At 38.3% G+C, this 25,129-nt stretch overlaps 1 protein-coding gene across 1 annotated transcript in view; it reads left to right on the top strand.

Moving 5' to 3' along the window:
* Positions 1–5,350: 5,350 nt before the first annotated feature.
* Positions 5,351–25,129, top strand: part of IL23R (interleukin 23 receptor) — a gene marked incomplete at both ends in the record, with an annotated part of 70,961 nt that continues 51,182 nt past the window's right edge. The window contains 3 exons of the mRNA XM_079776141.1: positions 5,351–5,420; positions 8,297–8,593; positions 15,429–15,552. Of these exons, the coding sequence (XP_079632267.1) occupies positions 5,351–5,420; positions 8,297–8,593; positions 15,429–15,552 (491 nt within the window). The remainder of the gene's footprint in view (positions 5,421–8,296; positions 8,594–15,428; positions 15,553–25,129) is intronic.

The raw sequence follows: 25,129 nt of genomic DNA, 5'->3' as shown, positions 1-25,129 counted from the left end.
GGGTGACCGGGCCTGCAGGGAAGGGCAGTTGGTGGGGACCCAGGCCTGCAGGGGAGGGCAGTTAGGGGTGACCAGGCCTGCAGGGGAAGGCAGTTAGGGGTGACCAGGCCTGCAGGGGAGGGCAGTTAAGGGCAAACAGGCTGGCAGGGGACCAGTTAAGCATCAATCAGGCTGGCAGGGGAGTGGTTAGGGGGTGACCAGGCTGGCAGGCAGAAGCGGTTAGGGGCAATCAGGAAGGCAAGCAGGTGAGCAGTTGGGACCCAGCAGTCCTGGATTGTGAGAGGGATGTCCGACTGCTCGAGGGGTCCCAGATTGGAGAGGGTGCAGGCTGGGCTAAGGGACATTGGGCCTCTAGTTAAAAAAATAAAAAGATTAGCCATAGACTATGAGAAAATAATTGCAGAACACATATTTGATAAAGAACTGGTTTTTCAAAACATGTAAATAACTTTCAAAATGCAATAATAAGAAAAACAACAAACCAATAAAAATGGGCTAAAGAAATATATACAGTACTAGAGGCCTGGTGCATGAAATTTGTGCACTTGGGGGTCCGGCCTGCACCCTCTCGTAGACCGGGAGCTCTGGGGGAGCAAGCCTAAGCTGGCAGTTGGACATCCTTAGCGCCACCGTGGGAGTGCACTGACCATCAGGGGGCAGCTCCTGCATTGAGCATCTACCCCCTGGTGGGCAGTGCGCATCATAGCGACCAGTTGCTCCGCTGCTCGGTCGATTTGCATATTAGCCTTTTATTATATAGGATGCCCTGCTGGTGTGCTCAGTGGTTGAGCATTGACCCATGAACCAAGAGGTCACTGGTTTGATTCCTGATCAGGGCACATGCCCAGGTTGTGGGCTCAATCCCCAGTAGGGGCATGCAGGAGGCAACCGCTGGATGATGTTTCTCTTTCATCATTGATGTTTCTATCTCTCTATCCCTCTCCCTTCCTCTCTCTATAAAAAATATCAATAAAAACATATTTTTAAAAAATAATAAAAATTTTTATTGAAAAGATGGTTAAGAACCACCACCAGCCCCCACACTACTATATTTCTTCTTTCTTTTTTGGGTCAACATTTTCTGGTTCTGAACACCACTCCTTCCCTTATTGCTCTAAGTATTCTCTTTGAATCCTCTTATTTTTATATATTGAAATGAAAAAAATTATTTATTGATGAGAAAGAGAAATGTCCATTTTTTGTTACAAGTGTTTATATTTATGCATTCAATGGTTGATTCTTTAAAAAAAAATATTTTTATTGATTTCAGAGAGGAAGGGAGAGGGAGAGAGAGATAGAAACATCAATGATGAGAGACTCATTGGTTGGCTGCCTCCTGCATGCCGCCTACTGGCGATTGAGCCCACAACCCAGGTATGTGCCCTGACAGGGAATTGAACCGTGACCTCCTGGTTCATAGGTCAATACTCAACTACTGAGCCATGCCAGGCTAATGGTTGATTCTTGTATGTGCCCTGAGGGGGGTCAAACCCACACCCTGGCATATCAGGACTACGCTCTAACCAAGTGAGCTACCTGGCCAGGGCTGAGTCTTCTTATTCTAATTTTAGTTTCAATACTCTTGATATGCTGAAATCATCCAAATTGAGATCTCCAACTCAAACTTTTCTCCCAAGTTTATCAATGTCTACAGCAGCCTATCAGATAGTTCTCTCCGAATATGTGCTAAACATCCCCAAATCAACATGCTCAGAACTAAATTCATAATTTCCCCACAATCTCTCCTCCTTTTGTGTGCTCAGTTAATGTCATTATCAACTGGGTCAGCAAAACTAGTCACCAGAGTCATTCTTCGTGACCTGAATCCTTAACTTCCTACACACATAGTTGACTGCACAATGCCAGAATCACCATTTCTTCATTGGTCACAACAGCCTGTCCAACCTGCCTCTACAGAGCTCTCAGTTCTATGTTCTCCTCCCAGTTCTTGCTGCTTTGCTTTGCTTTGGATCCTCATCAGCTTTTGATTTTCGTTAGCCTCCTAACTGGGCTCTTTTTAAAAATACGTATATAATTATTGATTTCAGAGAGGAAGGGAGAGGGAGAGAGAGATAGAAAAATCAATGATGAGAGAAAATAACTGATCAGCTGCCTTCTGCACACTCGCATACTAGGGATCAAGCCCGCAACTCGGGCATGTGCCGTAACCAGGAATCCAACCATGACTTCCTGATTCATAGGTTGATGTTCAGCCACCGAGCCACTCCAGCCGGGCTCTTAACTGGGCTCTTTATCTTCAGTTCATTCTCTCCACTATAATTAGAATTACCTTTCTAAAATCTAATCTAATTATGTTATTCATATTTAACAACCTTTGCTATCTCTTGACTGACATCAAGATAAAGGTTAAACTACTTCGCAGGAATACAAGGCCTATTACAATCCGCCATTGACGTAATTTTCCAGCTCAAATCTTATTCCTCTCAACCTGAAGAAATGCTTGCCAGTCCCATAACGTTCATATTACTTGCAAATTTTGTTCTTGTGAAATGTTTTTCTACACACTCTCCTTCACAGGTTGGAAAATTGTTACAAATCATTTAAACCCAGTTGATAGTCATTTCTTCTGTGTGGTCTTTAAAAATGGTAATCTTATTTGTTATATATTCCAGTGGTTCTCAACTCGTAACTGTTCATTCTATCACCTGGGAGAGGAGGGCTTTAAAAAATGTCAATGCCCAGCCTCTACCCACAGAAATTCAGACTGCATTATCTAGAATGAATCGAAGTATAGGAATCAGTTAAGTATTCCTCTAGAGCCGTGGTCGGCAAACTGCGGCTCGCGAGCCACATGCGGCTCTTTGGCCCCTTGAGTGTGGCTCTTCCACAAAATACCACGGCCTGGGCGAGTCTATTTTGAAGAAGTGGCATTAGAAGAAGTTTAAGTTTAAAAAATTTGGCTCTCAAAAGAAATTTCAACCATTGTACTGTTGATATTTGGCTCTGTTGACTAATGAGTTTGCTGACCACAGCTCTAGAGTATTCTAATGTGTGAGTTACTAAAGATATAAAAATTAAAAAGACAGTGTGGAGTTTCTGACTTCAAGAAGTTTGCAGTAGAGGAAACAAGTAAAATTAATCATTTACAAATAGAAAGAAGTGTATAAAGTGAAAAGGATGTGCATGTAGAACAAATAGAGGAAGCAGGAACAAAAGGCATGCCAGGAAAGGCCCCCAGTGATGCCTACTATAAGCCAACCAAATATTTGGTAAATTTATTATTAGCTTGTAGAATCCTGCTAAACTGTGAACCATAGTTTAAAACAACTGATCTGTAATGTAATCACTGTACACAATATAACAAAGGAGCTGTTTTATAATAAATAACCATTATACCTTTAGTGCCCAGAACAATACCTGGCACAAAATACTACTAAAAAATGCTTGTTAAATAAATTAAAGGTCTGAAATACTATGCTGCAGTGAAAAGGAGGGCTCTCTTACCCTTTGAAACAGCATGGAGGGACCTGGAGAGTATTATGCTAAGTGAAATAAGCCAGTCAGAGAAAGACAAGTAACACATGACCTCACTCATATGTGGAATCTAATGAACAAAATAAACTGATCAACAAAATAGATCCAGAGACATAGAACAGACTGAGAAATCTCAGAGGGAAGGCGGGGGAGGGAGGGTGGGTGGGTAGTGATCAACAAAAGAACTTGTATATAACCCATGGACACAGACAATAGGGTGATGAAGGCCTGAGGTGGGGTTGGGGGCAGGCTAGGAATCAATGGGGGAAAAGAATGTCATATATAATACTTTCAATAATAAATATTTAAAAAATAAATTAATGGTCAACAGTAGCATTTAAAATTTTTCTTAAGAAACAAATTTATAATTAATATCAATGTTGTTGCAAATTAAAACTAAGCATCATGTATTTGGTGTCAAAGATTTTGACAGAGCACGTATATGTGTTCTACTCTTTGGATGAGATAGGTAATTCTAAATTAAGCTGAGAAAACAAAAAGTACTGACAGAGCAGTTCACTTTCAATAATCTGGGTTTTCCCAAATAGTGACATGAGAGCCAGTCATTTTGAATTGGACAGTTTGAGTTCCTCTTCAAGAATCTGAAATGTAGGTCAGGGCTTTGCTGACATTTCCACTTGCTTCATAGCTGAGAATCTGAAGTGATCATTGACAGGCAGGCGGTGGGGAAAGAAGAAGTGATGCTGGCCTGGCTCTGAAGTGGAATTATGTGCTTCAAACAGACTGAAAGGTAAAGAGAAAACGAACATCCAAATACTTAAAAACAGCTGTATTCCCTGTTGGAAATACATGGGCAAAATTATTTTCTCTTATAAGTTCTTATGGTATTTTATACAGTGGTTACGGATGATAGTTGAATCTATAATATTGTCTGACATCAATCACCTTAGTATTTATTGTGTATAGTCTAGTAGGTGAGTAGTTAACTTCTGAAAATTTTAGGGCTTGTTTTCACTATTATTTATAAAGATGACACCTACTATTGTTAACAATAGTAGTTCCCTAGTTCATGAGTCATGAGAACCCCACTTTTTAAAAATGTTATTAGATATTTCATGCTATTTGATGAGTTATGCATTTTGTTTTGTTGTTGTATATTAAAGGCTCAGGGTTTAATTAAACAGATAAAATAACTGAATAATGTTGATTATTGAATAACTGAATTACTAATAATGTAAGAAACTGATTAATTGAGTAATGTAACTCCAGTGGTAAACTCATGGCAATTTCTATATTATGTTTCTTTTGAGCTCTCCAGAGATGAGTGAGCTTTCTGTAAATTTAACTGGTGACAACACATACGCATTTGTTTCACTTCATCCACTTCATCTTTCTTCATTTTAAATGCCTTTTCTCTGGAGATTATGAGATTTTTGGTTTTTCCTAAGTTTTACTCATCAAATACTGATATTCCTGGAGCTTGTTAGATGCATAACCTGGTCAGGAGGAAAGTTCATCATCAGGATTTAGAGCAGAAGGAGATTTATGATGAGATAGACTAGACAAGAGGAACTGTATTATATCCAGGATCAAAAGGTCCTACTGAGCTAATTCATAGTGATTTTTGAAGGGTGTTAAATGGCATTCTTTTGCTTTACTCCATATTATACCTCTTCACACACTAGTGACTTTTTAGCATTTGCCTCCTTTCTTTCTTCCATCCCTCCTTTCTTCCATCTCTCCTTTCTTCCTTATCAGAAGTTCTTATCAAAGATAATAATAACTGCTATGAAAAAATGTGATGCCTTTTATTATTTTATTAAAATACTAAAATTTAAACTTTTTTTGTATTTTTCTCCTAGAGAGGAACAAAGAGCTTTTCCCTGCTTTCAGCATGAATCAAGTCACATTTCAGTGGGATGTGGTAATAGCTCTTTACGCATTCTTCAACTGGTGTCACGGAGGTATAGTATTTTGAATACCTATTGTTACCTTTTATTCAAATAAAATATTGAATGTCTAATATTTCCAAGGTGTCATGTATGCTAGGATCTCTGAAGAATCAAGTTATTATGTTGAGAAAAATTATATGAGCATAAGAATTATGTGGAATGAAATAAAAAAGGCTCCCTCCTTCCTAAGGCAGGATTCCTTTCTCAAGTATGTATCCCTAACGGAATCACCCTTAACTCATATATAAACATTTCTGATAAGGAGCTTATTACTTCGAGTTGGCATGTTCTATCTCTGAACTATTATAACTGTTCCATGAAAATCCATCAAACATTTTGAATTGAATTCAATTCCACAGACCATTTGTTGAGGGTTATTCTGTGTCAAGCACACTGTGCTAAGCTTTTTACCCCTCACAACAACAACTCTGTGCAGCAGTAGTCAGTGCTGTTATTATTCCCTTCCTACAGTTTACACACACGTCTGGCACTAGGACAGACATAAGCAGTTTTGAGGAATCCAGGAAGGGGATCCTCAGAAGTTCAGACAGGACAGCCATTTGTGTTTAGGAGTTTCTATTGGAGGCAATGGTATCCTGGGGATGCATGGCAAGGACTCATTTACTGGGTGACAAGCAACACCAAAGCAGGGTTCTAGGCCTCGAAGAAAACTTTCCAGATGGTGCAAGTTACTCAGAGTAGTGGCAAGTGCAAAACTGTATTCTACAGGCTGGGACACAATTATATTAGAGATATAGAGGTAGCCTCCTCATCGGAACTAGAATCCCTCCAGCAGGATATTGGACACTTCCAGAGTCAGCCCAACACTATCCAAGAAGATTTGGGGGAAATAAGGCACCAGTTACTTTTTCTGGCTTCTGGAAAAATGCAAATGATAAGTAGGACTTCTGTTTATCATTCAAGTGATTAATACAGAGCATAGAGAAATAAGATGGGTCCCTGTGAAGTGGCATTAGAGACCTTTCAGCTGTCCATCAGATATTATTTTATATACTAGTGTCCCGGTGCACAGATTTGTGCACATTGAAAGGAAATTAATTAGAAGAAATATTTTAGTATTGCTATTCGCCCTTTCTCTATAATAGAAGCGTCAACCAAATTCACAATCGACAATGACAGATCAAAACACATGCATGTGATTGACGCTAGCAAGAGCTTTATATATATTGCGCATGTGCAAGTCAACTTAACCTTTTATATATATATAAACTTGCTTAATTAGACCTGCTTTCTGAACTAGCTGAACTTTTCCCAGCCCAGTGAAGAACCCTAACTTCTCTTTCAGGTAATTGTCAGCAACACAGCAGTAAATATCAACACGAAGCAGATTATTATTGTAGATCACACAGGTAGAACAAAGGGTAAAATATTTAAACTGCAGCAGTATTTGGCTATATTCTGCGCAGTGAGAAAACCTGAAGTCATTTTCAAGGTCCACCATTTCTTACTTCTTTTCAGTTGGGTCAGGTTTTTAAACTTTCTAAATCTCCATTTTCCAGCTAATGAAAAGAAAATAGGATTCTACCGAGTCTCCTATCTACCTACTTCAGGATTTCTGTGAGGATCAAATGAGATGAGGCACGTAAAAATGCTTCACAAACATTTGGTTAAATTGTAAAATGTTTGCACCTGGCTATAAAGCAAGTTGTATTCCTGAGCTGAAGAAACTCCAAGGAGGCTAATCGCTAGGGAGAGGAAGCCAGGTGTTGCTATGTGATGTCATTACCCGATGCCCACAGCGATTGTTTCCAGGCTGAGCTGAGCTGTGGGTTGCATTTTGCATTATGGGGTCTTGGCAGTGTTGGCTGCGAATTGATGGGGTGTCGCTCTGGGGTGGTGGTGGGGCCTGTGTCCCACTTGGTTGTGGTTAATTTGCATACTCTCTCTGATTGGTTGGTGGGCGTGGCTGATGGGCATGGCTTGTGGGTGTAGCAGAGTGATGGTTAATTTGCATATTACTCTTTTATTAGATAGGATAGATTATTTTTCAATCTGCTACGAAAATTTTTAATATAATCCAGACTACATTTTCCAAGTTTTCTACTAGAATTTTATGTTACCCTTTTTAAATAGCTTTGCTAAATTAAAAATAATATATATCCCATGTTTAACATTCCTCTGTCCAATCCAAGAACCCTATTAAAAAGAGAAGTTAATGTATTTTTTTTACCTATTCTTATGCAATCCATGTTGACTCCTATGTATTGAAAAATTATTGACTTAATAATTCATTGTTAATATCAGTGTATTTCTCTTTAATTAATCCATCTATTTCTTTCTAACATGAATGTATATTACAATTACATATGTTGTTTTGCAATGTTCTTTTTAACTTAAAAAAATTCTGAACATTTCCCATATTATTAAATTAAGAATGAATTTTAAGTGGTTACCAAGCAATAGATTTCTGCCATAAGTAACAGTATGGTTTTATTCATTAAACTCTGAATTTTCTGGTAAAAGTAGCCTTTATCTAAAAAATAATAAAGACTGATAGATTAGTTGGGATTTGGCTTCTGTAGTGCCAAGAGTTATATCTAATCTTACCTTTCAAAAAAGGTGTAGCCTCATAATGCCTTGATTCTCTGCTTTAAAATAAGAGAGCTAATTATAGTTGCTCTTTAGACAGAGAAGCTTAAAGGCTGATACTAGTCTTTTTTCATGCTCTTGAGTCTTAACAGAAGCATAGTAAAAAATACATGACAATAAGCTAATCAATTAAAAGATACATTTAGTGCCCCAACTTTTTCCCAATGGAATTCATTTAATTAATAGAAAAGAATACATTTTTAAAGTAATAGCCTATTTTTAATCTCCTGCTTTGATGTTTTATATGGAATTTATTATTTTAATCTACTTATTTCCAGGAATTACAAATATAAACTGCTCTGGTCACATCTGGGTAGAACCAGCCACAATTTTTAAGATGGGTATGAATATCTCCATATATTGCCAAGCAGCAATTAAGAACTGCCAACCAAGGAAATTTTATTTTTATAAAAATAACATCAAAGAAGGATTGAAAATCACAAGGATTAATAAAACGACAGCTAAGCTTCGATATGACAACTTTGTGGAACCACGTGCCTCCATGCATTGCACGGCTGAATGTCCTGGATATTCTCAAGAGACACTGATATGTGGAAAAGACATTTCTTCTGGATGTAAGTGTGTGGGGTGCATTCACAGTCCAAATAAAAGCTCGTCTAACAATTACTGGTAATCACCAACTTGTCTAAAAATAGAGGCAAGTTGATATCGTTCACTTCTTATATTAGTTTAATACAGGAATTGCAAACTTAAATGTCTCCAGGGGCCAGGTTGGTGAAAAATATGAGTTACAAAAGCTGGTGGGATCTGTGCAGAGAGGAGAGCAGAGATATGGTCTACTGGGGACAGCCACTGCCCAGCTCCAGCATTTGTGAGGGCTCAATATTCCCAGAGTTTTTGACTCTTTAGAAGAAGACTGAAATATGAATTTTTAATGTGAACTCTATAAATGTTACCATGTTACCAATGACTCCAAAAGAACCCCAACAATTTTCAATACAGCATACATGAGAGGCAACAAACTCAGGTGTTAAATGTTTTTTCATCTGTTTTTCTCTTATGTTTGTTTTTATTTTTCCAAATTAATATAATCAACTTTGAAGCAGATCCTACTGTAAAATTTTGAAGCTAAGATTTAGGGAGAAAAACAGTTGCAAAACTAGCTTTGTGTTCTTGCTATACTCCTTACCAGCTGTGTGACCTTGGGCAAGTTGCTTAATGAATCCAAGCCTCAATTCCATATCTGTGAAATGAGGCAAATTATACTGACTGTGGTAAGCCCTTAATTTTAATAATTTCTTTTAAAGCATTTTATACTTTAAAGTACAACCAATGTGCCTAAGCCCTTAAAAATACATCCTTTGGACAAAACATGGAAGATTCTGATACAATTCTCTGCTTCTAATCCCACTGCCCCAATTGTGAATCATTATGTTTATTACTTTAATTATTAAGAAAAAATATATCATTAATCTTTAACATATTTGCTAAATACAATTTGTGTGCAAGTATTCTGAAGATGTTTAAATTATTAGAGTAATATGGGCTGATTTGCATAATTATATACTTAATTCTTTGTTGTACTATTATGAAACATAGACCAATAAGTTCAGCACTGTTTTAACCCAGATATTTATTCCCTACTAGAGGCCTGGTGCATGAATTCATGCACGAGTGGGGTCCGGCCAGCCTACCCTGATCAGGGCCGATCAGGGCCGGCAGCGGGGAGGGGCTGTGGGAGTCATAGCGACTGGTCATTCCAGTCGTTCCAGTCACTTGGCTTTTATACATATAGATGACATCTAGGTCCATTTTCAGTGAAGGTACAGGGCTTTGGGTATGTGCTATGTTCTCTTCCTCTACACTTATGAGAATCAAATCTGAGTTCTTCCTTCTTCACCTCCAGACCTTACCTAGTAAGAGCCAGACCACCTGGACCCTAGAATGGATAACTGAAAAGCAGGGGATCTAAAATAAGGCCATTGTCCTATTTAACTCTGGTTGCCTGATCTTGCAAGAGTTTCAAAAAAAAAAAAAAAAAAAAAGAAGAAGAAGAAGAAGAAGAAGAAGAAGAAGAAGAAGAAGCCCTGGCTGGTGTGGCTCAGTTGGTTAGGCATCATCCCATGCACCAAAAGGTTGCTGGTTTGATTCCCGGTCAGGGACACATGCTCAGGTGGGTAGGCAGTAGATCGGTCCACTCTTACATTAATGTTTCTTTCTCTCTCCCCCTTCCTCCCTCTTTAAAAAAAAATCAATAAAAATATATTTTTTTAAGATAGAGAAGAAATATGGGAGGGGGTAGAAGTAAACTGAGGAAGAAAAGTAGTTGAAAAGAAAGTAGTATGTTTTGGAGTCAAAGAATAAGGTTGGCAACTGTATGCCTTAAACCAGGCATCCTCAAACTACGGCCCGCGGGGCACATGCGGGTGTTTTTGCCATTTTGTTTTTTTACTTCAAAATAAGATATGTGCAGTGTGCATAGGAATTTGTTCATAGTTTTTTTTTTAACTATAGTCTGGCCCTCCAACGGTCTGAGGGACAGTGAACTGGCCCCATTTAAAAAGTTTGAGGACCCCTGCTGATAACAACATGCTAAACTTGGCCTAAATTGTGGGAATTGAAACCACAGGCAGACATCTTATCTGATGTATGAGGACTCTTTACCTTGTCCACATCCTCAGGAAATATAAATAAGCCTTAATGTTTAACTACTTCACTATTTATCCTTTGGGGTGGGGGTGTTGAGATAATATATAATTTTTTCAGAGGGCAAATTAGCAACTTCCACAGTTATGAGGAAAGATTAGTTTTTGATTGAAGCCAGAGGAAGAAAGAGGCCAAAGAAGCATGGCCTTCTTCCCTGCGCTGCAGTTTGGGTGATAGGTCACTACCAGTAGCTCTCCCAGTGCTGGCTGAGGGCCTCTGAGCCCCCCGAAACCATTGCGTGATGCTTAAAGTCAGGGAATGGCCTTTGCTCCCCTTCTAGGACAATACAATGAAGCACGTATTCTCTGCAAATGGCTGCTTAGAAAGGACATCACTCTTTCCATTTATTTACTTTGTGAGTTGTAACTTCTCACATAGACCCCTGGTTATGAGTACGAAATGGTAACTGCCAGGTAAAAATTTACTCAAACCCCTGGATTGAAGAACCCCTGTGTTCTTGGGTTCTGCATTCTTAGCAAATAAAACTTCCTTTTTAAGTAGGTCAAAGAAAGGTTTTGGAGGGTTTTTGAGGTACTCTAGAAATCACATTGCTCTCACTGATCACTTTGATCACAGGATATTTGTCCTGTGAGCTTTACTATGTCAATTTATCGTTACTGCTTTAAACAGAATGATTATATGTATATTTTTAGACTGAAGACAAGTCATAAAAGAGAGAAGATAAATCAATCACTGCTTTCCCTGAAAAGTTATCTATCTCTCTATATTTAAAATGATCTGTACTTTAATGTGTAATTTGTGAAACACAAACTTATTATTACAATTTCATTTGTAGCCACAATTTTAAACATATCTTGGTTTCTTGTCTGTGATTGAATGCATGCTTATTATGGGAAGTTTCTTCTATCAGAATAACACCAACTCCTGGAATCAAACACTATGAGATGTCCTTATGCATTTAAAAATACCAAATTAAAATAAACATTGCATGGGACAGTCACATCACCACTTAATCATTTATTTAAAAGTTTAAATATCTTTGACTTAAATTTTAACCATCTTTGATCTCTACTTACCTTGATAAAAGCAGACTTGTTATCCAATAAACATCCTGAATATTCATCTTTAGCATTGCTCTTAAGTATTACTGGCACAATTAGGTTGGTTTGTGCTCTCCTTGGAGAAGGAATTAAAGAGTGATCTTTGTCAGAAGCACTGGGTTTCTTTTCATTTTAAGTCTGCTTATTATTATCATTTTATTAATCAATCCAATCAATTCATGAAATATACTTTATCGAGAGATTGCTATGCACTAAAAATGTGTTAAATGCTAGGAGAGGGATCACAGACTCTGCTTTCAAGGAGCTCTCAGTAGAAAATGATCTCTGTCTAGACTCTGAATTAATTAGAATCCTGGCCTGTGATTAATAAGTGCCCCAATAGGGGAGGGATGGCATTGGTAGGCGAGAGCAAAAACTTAAGCCTCATTCTTGTATATTTCAGGGTATATTTTAGTATCTAGTTGTAAAGTAGGTTTTTATTCTTGAACGTTGAATAACCTGGAAATGAGATCTAACAACAATTTGGTCTTACTCTTATAACCATACTCACATTCCCATCTTTACATAGCTTCACATTAATATTACAAACTAGAGGCCTGATGCACAGGGCTTGGCCCCTGCCTCAGCCCCCCTGCCCCCCTCCACCGCAGCTTCATCCAGAAGGACGTCTGGTTAGCATATTACGCTTTTATTATTATAGGTATTGTGTTTATTTGTGTGTGTGTATATAATCTACTTGTTTTTTTTTGCAAAGTTAATAAACTATCAGACATTTATAACCCTGAGCATTCACTTCAGATAGAATGCTGTGGAATAAATAGCATATCCCAAAATAGTGACAGTTGTCTTTCATGGTAACTAATTCAATGATACTCTTATCTGAAACCAGAAAACAAAAATAACTTCAGCACAAATCACTGTAATCATTGAGGGACCACAACTCAATCAATATTCAAACTGACTTAAATGTCTGTGTCCACAGCTACCTCCTTTAAGGTGCAAATAAAATGTAAAGCTTTCTTTACCCTACTTGGCATCCTGTTTCTCCCCATTGTAACTCAATGCTACAACTCACAAAAATGTTATAAAGTACTTTAGTCTATTCTTACTGTTTGAAAATCATTTTTTATTATAAAATCAAATTACAGTCAATGCATAAAGTTTTAAAATTTTTAGACCAGCAAAAAGAAATACTCATGATCTCTATATCCCACAATCTTACTAAAAGAATCCCTCTTTAATAATCCAGAGTATCTTTCAAGTTTCTCTCTCTATCTCTCTCTCTTTTTCTCCCTTAATCCCTCTCTCTCTGTCTCTCAAATGAGACCACTATACTATACTATTTCACAATTTGTTTTTTTCACTTTATCATATGACCATTATTTAATTACTTACTAAACTAATTAAACATACATAATTGTATTCTACATTGTTTTGGAATGTATTTTAGGAGTGTATTATAGTTTATTTAACCTTATTTTAGGTTATTACGTTTGTTTCTAAATTTTTATTACAATAAACAATACTTTAAGAGGAAATTTTTTTTTAGCTAAATAGTTTGTATATCCATGAATATTTCATTAAGAATGCAATTCTAGATGCAAAATTGCTGGGTTACAAGATATTACTCTAGCTTCTAAAGATTATAATATGTAAAGTGTTCTCCATAAAGGCTGCAGCAATTTGCACAAGTGTGTTAGAGGATTGTCCTTTGTCCATTCCAACACTGAGGATTGCCATTTTTCAAAATTCTTGCCATTTTTATAGGTCTAAATGGCATCTATTATCTTTTCAATTTGCAATGAGGATAACCTTTTTGCATATTTATTTCTGATTTTACAAGTAATATTCTTGGTATGTAATTTGCAGGTGAAGTGCAAGGAGTATATTTAGATTTAAGATAAATCTTTGGGTATAACTTCAGGTGCATAAATGTCTGTACATTTACTTTTTACGAGCCCCATTCTGCCATTTGTCTGGTCATTCTCTGAATAGTCTAGTTTCCCAGACAGGATTGCACATGTAGGCACAAGCTGAGAGAGCAGCACCTGAGAAAGTGAGTATATAATCAGCACTCAGTATTTCCATACTTCTTTCGTTATCTTTTTCATGGTAATTTATTACTGGATGGTGCAACTGAAAATTCCAGGTGCTGTTCCATACTTGTTGGGGTTTCATCAGCTCCAAGGGCTCAAACACTGTCATCAGAACTCTCTGATCTTTTCCCATCTCTTGGGTTTTGTCTTCCCCTGTGTTGACTTCATTCTTAAGTAGGCAGTTTCACTATGACAGGGAGATGGCCACCAGCAACTCACAGCTCCCTATTACTCAGAGACAGTAATTTCAGGGGGAAAGAGGGTGCCTCTTTTACAATGGCTCCTGAAAAAAGTCCCTGGGAGAATTCTGATTGGTTCATCTTGAGTCATGTGGTCACTCCCAAGAGAAATACTTGATTAATCAGCCTAGGTCAAGGGCATACTTCTCTGTGGAGCCTAGTGATTGACAGCGCTTGGGGTAGTGAGGGGATGAGGTTGGGAGTGAGGGAGATGTCAGTGCTGAAAAAGGAAAAATGCTAGCAGACAAAATCTAATAATGTTCTCTATAATACGGCCACTCGGAGAAAGCACAGAGGAGGGGTGGAGGAAGGGAGAAAGAACCTTGAAATAGAATTCTGTGGTTACCAACATTTTAAAAAACCTTGTTTTTTTACTGCGGTGAAATAGACACAACATAAAACATACCATTTTAACAATTCCTAAGTGTACAGTTCTGTGGCATTGAGTTCATTGTTGTGCAACCATCACCACCATTCATCTCTAGAACGCTTTTCATCTTGCAAAACTGAAACTCTGTATCCATTAACCATCAACTTCTCATTCCTCTCTACCCTCAACCACTGACAACCACCATGCTCCCATTCTACTTTCTATCTCTAAGACTTTGACTCTTCTAGATACCTCCTATAAGTAAAATCATACAATATTTCTCCTTTGTGTCTGACTTATTTTACTTAGTATAATGTCTCCAAGGTTCATCTGTGTTGTAGCATGTCAGAATTCCCTTTCCTTTTAAGGCTGAATAATACTTAATAGTAGGTATAAACACTAGACTTTTAAAGTGGAATAGATGCCAGAGGAGAAGTAGAAAAACCCTTTGGAGAATTCTTTCACAGGAGTCAAAAGACACAGAAGATTTCAAGAAGGGTGTGGCCCAAATACTAAATGCTGCAGAGGTCAAGGTCAATAATGACTGCAAAGAGATCATGGGATTTATTGATTAGGAAATCATTAAAAACCTTACTACCAGTGGTTCTGGTGGAACTGTGGGCTGAATCTTGGTTGTTGGGGTTTACAAGTAAATAGGAGATGAAGAAAAAGACCAGTACAGTGAATTCTTAAGAAAAAAAAATAGCTATTAAGAAAAGGAGAAAGATACAGTGGTAGCTAAGAGAAGAGAGTTTAGGAGGGTGAAATTTTTTTTTGATGGGAGGAACTTGATCACATTAGTATCCCCAAAGAAGTAGAGTATACAGAGAAATCTATAAAGGAGAGGAGCAGTGTTTGATGGCAGAGTGGGTCGCAAGGTGAGGTGGTAGGGAATGAATGAGAGAAGTGCTGAGGGGGATTGACCTGTTTTCCCAAATGAACTGGGAAAGAACTTTTCTCTTTATAAAGAACTCGATGTTTCTATGGTGGCTCCTAAGTGATACATTTTGTTGCAGATCCACCAGATGTCCCTGACGAGGTAACCTGCGTAATTTATGAATATTCAGGCAACATGACTTGTACCTGGAATACCGGGAAGCCCACCTACCTAGACACAAAGTATGTGGTGCACTTGAAAAGGTAGGTTCCTTCTTCAACACTTTAAATAAGCAATCCCACGGCAGTTCAGCCAGTCCTTCACCTCCCGCAGGGCCCCAAGAAATGGGTCCCAAGCTCAAACAGACACCCTGATTACCCCCAGCTCCCTAACCATGATAAGTGAAGCTACCACAACACTTACACGCCGTTAATACTTTCACTCTGGGGGGCAAGGTTTTCTATAACCTTTCTAACCTTTTAATTCATTGATAGGGACCTGGGGGCAGGAGCCCAATGGTTATACAGCAGGACAGTTTTAGAAGGACCTTCGCTTAAAAATCCCAGAGCTATCCTCCTTCTAAGGTTTAGGCAATTTACCCAATTTCTCCAAATTTGACTTCTCCTCATCTTTGAAACGGGCCTAAAATAAAACCGATTGCACAGGTTTGTTCTAATTATTTAAATGAAATTTGGCTTTTAAAGTGTGTGTCACAGTGCCAGGGCCATAGTTAGCAATGAATTAAATTTGGTGTCAAGTAGGCTGAGCAACTTTCCTGGTTTTCCTGAGTCTAAGGAGTTTCCTGGGACACAGGACTTTTGGGTTTAAAACTGAAAGTAATAATCGAATGAAAGGAATCGTTTTCTACTTGGAGTTGAGGAGGGCTTTGTAGAAATGCTCTTTTGATATGTTCTAACAATACCAGACTACAGGAGCCAAGACCACCAGGCAGCCAAACTCTCTTCAAGTTTTATGCTTAAAGACAAATGATTGATCATAAAAGTTATATTACTACATACTAAGTTAAATTAGGGTGGGGGACGCATGTTTAGTTTCTACTATTCAGAGACTGTAACACAGGAAAAGGTTGATCTGAGAAAAATCCCTTTCCATTCTTCCATGTAGATAGTTCAAATATTTCTATGTTACATTTCAACCATACTCATGTACATCAGTCTGTGTTGGACTCCTCTGTTACTGTTAAAGATGGAAATAAAACCATTAACTTGAAAAATTGGCAAATTGGGATAAGTTGGTCACCTTTGTCTATTTTTAAAAAAATCTTTTTAAAAAAAGAATGCCTTCAGTCCTAGCCAGGTGGCTTAGTTGGTTGGAGTGTCATCCTGTGCACCAAAGGATTTCAAGTTCGATCCCTAGTCAGCACATACAGGAGGCAGCCAATCGATGTTTTTCTTTCACGTTGATGTCTCTCTCTCTCTCTCTCTCTCTCTCTCTCTCTCTGAAATCAGTAATAATAATAATAATAATAATAATAATAATAATAATAAACATATCGTCAGGTGAGGATTAAAAAAAAAGAAAGCCTTCAGTAATGTATTTGAAGCACACTATTTTTCTCTTAAAAATTTCACAAACTACTTATTGAGCCTTACTGTTTGGGAAGCACTGAGCTAAAAGCTTTATATGTGCTACCTCATTTAATTCCCTATACAACCCTGTGATGTACGTAAGGACCCCCCCCCCCCCCCCCCAATTTTCATAAGCAAGGCTACTGAGGCTTAGCAGGGTTAGGCAATGTGCCCAGGGCCACACAGCTACAGAGAGGGAGAGGCGGGTTCTGAATCTGGGTTGGCCTGACTGCCTTACCTCTAATTTCCTTACTTTTCTGCTGAAATCATGTAGAGAACCAGGTAGCAGGGCATACTTAATAGATGCTGTCCAGATCTCATCAATATGGAAGAGAATAACCTTCCAAACTTGCTCTTCTTGTCCACCTGTTAGGTACTCAGAATAATAGTGATGAAATAAATCATAGAAAGTAACACCTTTTCATTCAAGGAATTCTGGGTAAAAACTAGACATCTTTCTGAGTACATGGCAAAGCCCGGAGTTACTAGCCGTGTACACGGCCTTCTAGCCAAGGGCAAGGAGCTCACACCTTTCATTCTGAGCAGGGGTTAAACAGAGGCGTGGTCGGGTGTTAAAGGGATGACGCAAGAGATCAGAAATGGGTTGCACTGGTGAACAGTACACAATGTGTTAAGCAATGTGCTTCGTGTGTACTTCATGTGCTTATGGCTTCAATGCTCAACTCAGCCTTGTGAGGTAACTATTATTATTCCCGTTTTCCGAGGGCTTGGAGAGCTCCTCTTGTCTCTCCAAAGTCACTTGGCTAAGACGCAGGGAACCAGGATTTTAACAAGGGTCTGAGCATTCATTAACCTCACCCCTGGCCTTGGGGGTAAGATAGTCTCCAGGAGATGGAGAAAAAAAAAAAGGCCAAGAGGACAAGAAAACTAGAGTCTCATTGCTAAGTCCACTTCAGAATTGTGAAAATGAGGGCACTATGGGAGTAAACCCCACAGTCCAAGCTCACAGAAAAACTAGCAGTGCCAGACTGACAGGGAGCCTAGAGCCTTCAGGATTTTTGCTATTTCCTGGACCCTTTTACTTATCTCCTGATCATGGTTGGTTGGTTAATTTTTAAAAAAATGTAACAGCTTTGTGATTCAATATCTGATACAATTCACCTCATATAAAGTGTACCATTCACAGAGTTCTAGTATAGTCACAGAGTTGTGCAACTATTACCACAATCAATTTTAGAACATTTTCCTCATGCCACAAAGAAACCCTGTATCTATTAGTAGTCACTCACTGTTTCTCTTCAACTTCTCCAGCATTCTCTAGGGATGCCTATTCTAGCTGAATAATGTTCCATTGTATGGATGTATCCCACTCATTAGTTGGTGGAATTTGGGTTGTTTTCACTTTTTGGCTATTATGCTTCTATTAACATTTGTGTACAATATGTTTTCATTTCTCTTGGGCAGATACTTAGAAATAGAACTCCAAATAGAACTGCTGTGTCATATGGTAACTCTGCCTAACCTTTAGAGGAACTGCCACAGTGTTTTCTAAAGCAGCTGTAACATTTCACATTCCCAGCAGGAGTGTATGAGGGTTCCAATTTCTCCACATCCTTGCCAACACTTGTTAGTATCTTGGTGGTTAATGCCATCTTAGTGGGTGTAGGTTAATCCTTTTAGGTCCTACTAACCTGCCTTCTCAGATTCTTGACAGTAAAATTGCATTGTAAATTTGGAACACACATAGCACAATTTGAAAAAATACATCTGTTAGCAAAAACTTGCCAACCACCATTTAATTTCCTATTTAATGTCATAAAAATATTCTCCAAATAGTTCATAAGATCATTTGTTATAGATTTCTTTAAAAATTAATCAATGCATTCTAAGTTGAATATGTTTAAATTATTTGCATGTGGCTTATGAGGGACACATTCTCTTTATAAAGTGAAGAATACCTGTAGTGAGTTATGAGTACTGAGATTGTTCCATCGGAAAGAACAAGGGCTTCAGAGTTTTACATTTGATTTCCAGTTCTCAGACTTATCAGTCAAATGTCTTCTCTGATGCAAATATCAAAAAAAACCCCAACCACTGTGACTTGAACAGGTGGGGCTTTACTTATATCAGGTTGTAGTTGTAGTTAGCACAGAGCTGGCTTGATAATTCAATGACACCCCAAGGATCTAGGCTCTTTCTGCCTTTCTCCTCTGTAATCTCCTCTCTGTTGGTCTTAATCATCAGATGCTGTACCTCCAGGCTTCTCATCCAAGTGCCCTGTATATGGAGCTTAGTACTGTCATCAACATTATCCGCCATAGTTGTTAGCTGTGCTATCTTGGAAAAGTTACTTAGTTTTGCTGAACCTTGGCCTCTTGTGAAATGAGGATAAGCAATACCATACTGGGTTATAAGAAAGCAAATTATAAAACTTATAAGAAAGCAAATTAGGAAATGCTCAAGACATTAACAACAAAAAGGCAATGTTAGAGTATTATGGTGACACTCAAGGTTGACTCCCTAGGCTTATTTAATTTATTTTTACATCAAAACCTGACTGATTTGGGAGAAAATTTTAATATAAAGCCATTAAAAAATGATCATTTACAGGATATTATAAATAATTATTTTATTTACATTATTTTCAAGTAATAGCAATCTTGGACAGATTACTAGAAAGAGATGTTAAATATGCTGAGACTCATTTTCTAGCTGTTGTACATATGTTAAGAGTAAATTTACTCATTCATTCAAACCAGAATGTTCAATCTGGGCAATAATTTTTGTTTGTTTTGTTCACTGCTGTATTACTTGAGCCTAGAATGCCGGACACATAGTAAGTGCATTTTTCCCTTGACAGTCTAGTTAAAGAATAATAATAAAAAGTCATCCTATATAATAAAGGTAATATGCAAATTGACCATCACACCCTCACAAGATGGCTGCCTACAACCAGGTTGGCAGGGGGGTTAGTGAGAAACGACCAAACGATTGAACAAGCATGTCTTGTTCAATGTCCCAATACTGAGTAGGGCAACCAGGCCGGCAGGGGGGTTAGTGAGGGATGACCAAACGACTGAACAGCAGGCTACATTGGGCGACCAGGCTGGCGGAGGGGCTGTGAGGGGTGACCAGGCCAGCAGGGGAGCAATTGGGGATGACCAGACTGGCAGGGGGGCAGTTGGGGGTGACCTGGCCAGCAGCAGGGGGCAATTAGGGGCAACTAGGATGACAGGGGGGGCAGTTAGGGGCCACCAGGCAGGCAGGCAGGTGAGCGATTAGGAGCCAGTGGTCCAGGATTGTGAGAGGGATGTCCGAGGGGTCCCAGATTGGAGAGGGTGCAGGCTGGACTGAAGGGACCCCCTCCCCCATGCACAAATTTCATGCACCGGGCCTCTAGTATATTATAAATTACAGCCAAAATCAGATAAACCTAACAAAAATTCTGAATTAATGGAGTCCAGATTAATGGAATTTGATCATATTTTAAAGAGGACATAAAAGATTAGCATAACCATGAATGTTCTCCTCTAGCAAATTCAAAGATGAGCTTCTGTAAGCACATATAAATATCTGTTCATCTTGTAATTAGAAACACACCCCTGAGATGAAAAAAAAAATAGAAAAGAGAAAATCAATTTTTCTAACTAGCAAAAACATCTTACCTCCCGGGAAAAAGCTGACTTAGAATGAATTTTGTGGTTGAAGTGGTAAGTATCTGATTTAAAAAGGCTCTTCTTGATCCAGGGTTGTGTATTTTCCAGTTTGGCAGATAGGTAGAAATCAGCATTTGTAAGGTTTCACTTCCAACACATGTGGTTCTAATTTCCAGTAAAATCACAGATATTGACAGGCATTTTTACCTCCACCCACCCACTTATTTTACCAGTGACAGGAAGGTGGCATTTCCTCCATGGAACATCAGGGCTTCCCTCTGTGTTGGGTTGAAGTTCTAAAGTACAGGAATTGTGTCTGTATTACTTCAAGAACTTTGTTCAGTGCCTTTGTAGTGACCCCATCAGCAGTTAGGCATGGCCATTCACATACCCTCCTGTACACTTCTATATTTTGCTATGTATCAATGGGTAGTGATTAAAAAAAAACACCTCTGCTAATAAGTGTCTATCTACTGATGTCCCAATACTGTCAACAGGTTCATATAAATATGTTCTTTATCTTGGAAACTTTTATAATATCTGGCGCATTGCCTTCTACTCAATAAAGACTTGTTGAATGAAAATTAATGAATGATGGTGGCCCTTCATTCCATTCCATTCAAAATAACAGTAAATATTTATTTAGCATTTGTGTCTTCTTGGCATCATGTTACATTCTAGAGATTAAAAAGTATAGACACTGTCTCTGTGCATGAAAAATTCATACATTTTTTTTTAGAACAATGCCGATGGTGGAATTTTCAGGTGCCATGTAAGACCAATAGGGCAATTATTTTTAGATGATATATAATTTCAGGCCCCCTAAAATCAATTGTTTATTCTACCGATTCATAAGATCTGCTTGTTTTTTGCCACACCTTTCTCATATTCATAACAACCAGAAAGAGTTCTTAGATATGATTCTAAATATTTTCATGGCTCTGATGTTATGTTTCAGTAATTCCTTTAGGACTTGATGAGCATCTCACATTTTAAAATCCCTTTCCTCACCAATTCTGTACCTGTACTCAGAAAACTAACTGTGATTGGGGACAAACACAAACTTACTGATACTACTTTCTATTCATGACCACTAATCTCAACTGGGCCCAGAGAGCCGCCCGGTAGTCCCACTACATTTCAATGGCCAAGTCACTTCTCCACATAATAATTATTCTTATGTTTTCTTTCATCTCTGGTCTCCAACATTCTTCATTCTCTACTGATGACCTGCTTCCTATTTCTTTAAGAAAATAGGAGCAATGAGAAATACCACAACCTCCCTCATCTACTGATGCATTGACATCTGTACGCACAAACTTGATCTTCTCTTCCACTACTGTGGATGACTTATCTTTACCCGGAGGCCAAGTCTCCACTTGTGTACCAGATCTTACCCCTCCTGCCTACGGGAGGTCACTGCTCCAACAATGTTCCTCTTTTTCTTCTGCATTATCACCTCTTCTATCTTTACTAGATGATTCCCTTCAGATTTAAAACATGCTATAGCATCTGCCCTCTTGAAAAATACAGCCCTCTCTTAGTCCCTCTCTTCTACTACCCTATTTCTCTGCTCCTCTATATGACAAAACTCCTCAAACAAGTTGTCCGTATTTTGTCTTTGCTTCCTCTCTTCTCATCCTCTTTTTTATTTAATATATAATTTATTGATTTCAGAGAGGAAGGGAGAGGGAGAGAGAGCTAGAAACATCAATCATGAGAGAGAATCATTGATTGGCTGCCTGTGCACACCCATACTGGGGATCCAGCCTGCAACCCAGGCATGTGCCTTGACCGGGAATAGAACCATGACCTCCTGGATCATAGGTCGACACTCAACCACTGAGCCACCCCGGCCAGGGTCTAGTCTTTTTTTAAATCAAGTTTAGTCAAGTTTTTGTCCTCCACTGAAGCAGTGCCACTAATGACTTCCCTAATGCCAAATCCAATGGTTTATTCTCAGTTCTTATTTTCCTTATCAAAATCACTTACTAGCAGGAGCACTTAATTTAGCTTTACACTTCCTTCTTCCGGCTGCCAGGATGGACACCACCCTCTTTTGGTTATCCTACTTCCTGGATGGTTTTTCTCAGTCTCTTTGGTTGATTCCTTTGCATTTCCAGTAAAGGAATAGGCCCTCGCAGCAGTATCCTAGGATCTCTTATTATCTCTATCTAAAACTCCTTACCTAAAAGACCTCATCCAAATATATGGTATAAAACTCTTTATTTATCTCCAATCCAGACTTCTCTTCTGAACTGCAGCTAACATATATCTAACATCTTCTCAACATTTCCTCTTAGAAATCCAAAAGGTAACTGAAAGCTAACATTTTCAAAATCAAACACCCAGTTTCCTCCCCCCAGACTTCCATTCTCCTTTTCAGTAAATGGCAACTCCGTCCTTCACATTACTCAGGTAAAAAACCATTGATCTCTTCCTGGATTCTTCTGTACCAATAATCAGCAAAATGTATTGGCCCTATCTTTAAAAGTTAACCTCTTTTCACTATGTACATAGCAATCCTGATCTAAGCCACATCATCTCTCATCTGAATTAGTACAAGAACTTCCTAAGTGATGACCTAGCCCAGTGGTCGGCAAACTCATTAGTCAACAGAGTCAAATATCAACAGTACAACGATTGAAATTTCTTTTGAGAGCCAAAATTTTTAAACTTAAACTTCTTCTAACACCACTTCTTCAAAATAGACTAGCCCAGGCCGTGGTATTTTGTGGAAGGGCCACACTCAAGGGGCCAAATAGCCTCATGTGGCTCGCGAGCCGCAGTTTGCCAACCACGGCCCTAGCCTCAACCTTTGCCCTCCTACAGTTCATTAGTTATTCACAAGTAGCCACCATCATCCTTTTCACATGCACATTAGATCATGCCACTCTTCTGCTCAATATCTCTCATTTCACTCATATCTAAACCAGGGTCCTTGGACGACCTATGTGACCTTACAATGCCTTCTAAATCTCCCTCCTCCTAGCTCTCCAATTGCTTCTCTAGCCCCTTCCCATCTCCCTCACTCTACCAAGCCTCCCTGACTTCCTTACTGTTTACTGTTCTTTGGACGGGATAAGCAAGGTCCTGACTCAGGGCCTTTGCAGGTTGCCTAGATGTTCTTCCTCCAGAGACCCACAAGACTTGATTGTTTACTGCTCTAATGTTACCTTCTCAGATTCACCTTCCTCATCTCCCTGAAACAAAATAATTCCCCCACCCTTACTGCTAGCACTTCCTAACCCCTTTTATGCCTCATTTTTCTTCTAAACATTAAAGGACATACTATACATTTATTTGTTTCTACCAAGATGTATGTTCCACAAAGTTTGGGTCTTTATCAGTTTTGTTCATTGTTGTTTATTTATGTAGTATTTTTATGTATAAATGTATTTATTATTTGGTAACATAAGGCTGGTTCCTCTTTACTTCCTTGGAGTTTTGTCTAAAGTAGTGCTTGGAACATAGTGGGTATTAAATACATATTGTTTATGAGTGATTAAATAAACGAAAGATACTGTCACCATTATCACCATAAATTGACAGTGTTTATTGAAAATCTGTTAACTACAACTAGAGCTAGATGCACAGAACACTTCTGTAAATATAAATCGTGCTGACCCACTTTAACAAATAATCTGTCATGTATTAATTAGTACCTGAAATAAAGAAATAGAAATAAGAAATTAAAAAAAACTTTGTAATATACGGTATTATATAAAAGTAGTCCCAAAGTATAGTCAGTCATTATTATTGAAATCTTCATCTAAAATAGCGCTCGGTGGTCTAGATGCCAATATGAGAGGAGGTTTTAAGAGCAGAATTAAATTATCCAGTATATGGTTAATGTTGGTTTGAGAATACATTTTCATTTTGACTTGTGGTCTTAATATGTGCGGTAAAAGAATTAGCCACAAACCAATTAAGAATATGCATGTGGTTTTCTCTAGCTGGAAAATATTCACAGATGCCCTACTTAGTACTTACACATAGTTGCCATTTTCTGATTTTCACATTTTAATTTTCTTCTAGCATGAGGTTAGTGTGCCTTATAAGAAATTATCCTCTAATTTATTTATGTGCCACCTTACTTCAAAAAGAATATAAGTCAACTATGTAAACACTTCGATTTAATGGCATGATTTGACCTCAGATACAAACAATATAAAATTTCACTTGTTGACATAAAGCAATTTTAAAACTTTCATTTTTATTCTTTTAAATGCATGAAAGTCACAAGTCATAATAATAACTGGGGTTTTTTTGTTGTTGTTGTTGTTTGTTTTTTGTTAATCCTCACCCTAGGATATTTTTCCATTGATTTTTAGGAAGAGTAGAAGAGAGAGGGATATATAGAGAGAAACATCAATGTGAGAGAAACAATTGGTCTCATCAATTGGTTGCCTCCTGCACGAGCGCTGAACAGGGACCAGGCCAGGGAGGAGCCTGCAACTGAGGTACATGCCCTTGACCAGAATCAAACCTGGGACCCTTTGGTCCATAGGCCGATGCTCTATCCACTGAACCACATCGGCTAGGGCAATAACTGTTTTCTAATATGTGAAGCCATGCTCAATGCTTTCTTATTTAATTTACTCATTTACTCATGATACCAGGATGTTATTATT

This window comes from Cnephaeus nilssonii, assembly GCF_951640355.1.
Source record: "Cnephaeus nilssonii genome assembly, chromosome: 7".
NCBI lineage: Eukaryota > Metazoa > Chordata > Mammalia > Chiroptera > Vespertilionidae > Cnephaeus > Cnephaeus nilssonii.
The sequence above is the reverse complement of the archived record's forward strand: the minus strand, read 5'-3'. Positions and strand labels throughout refer to the sequence as shown.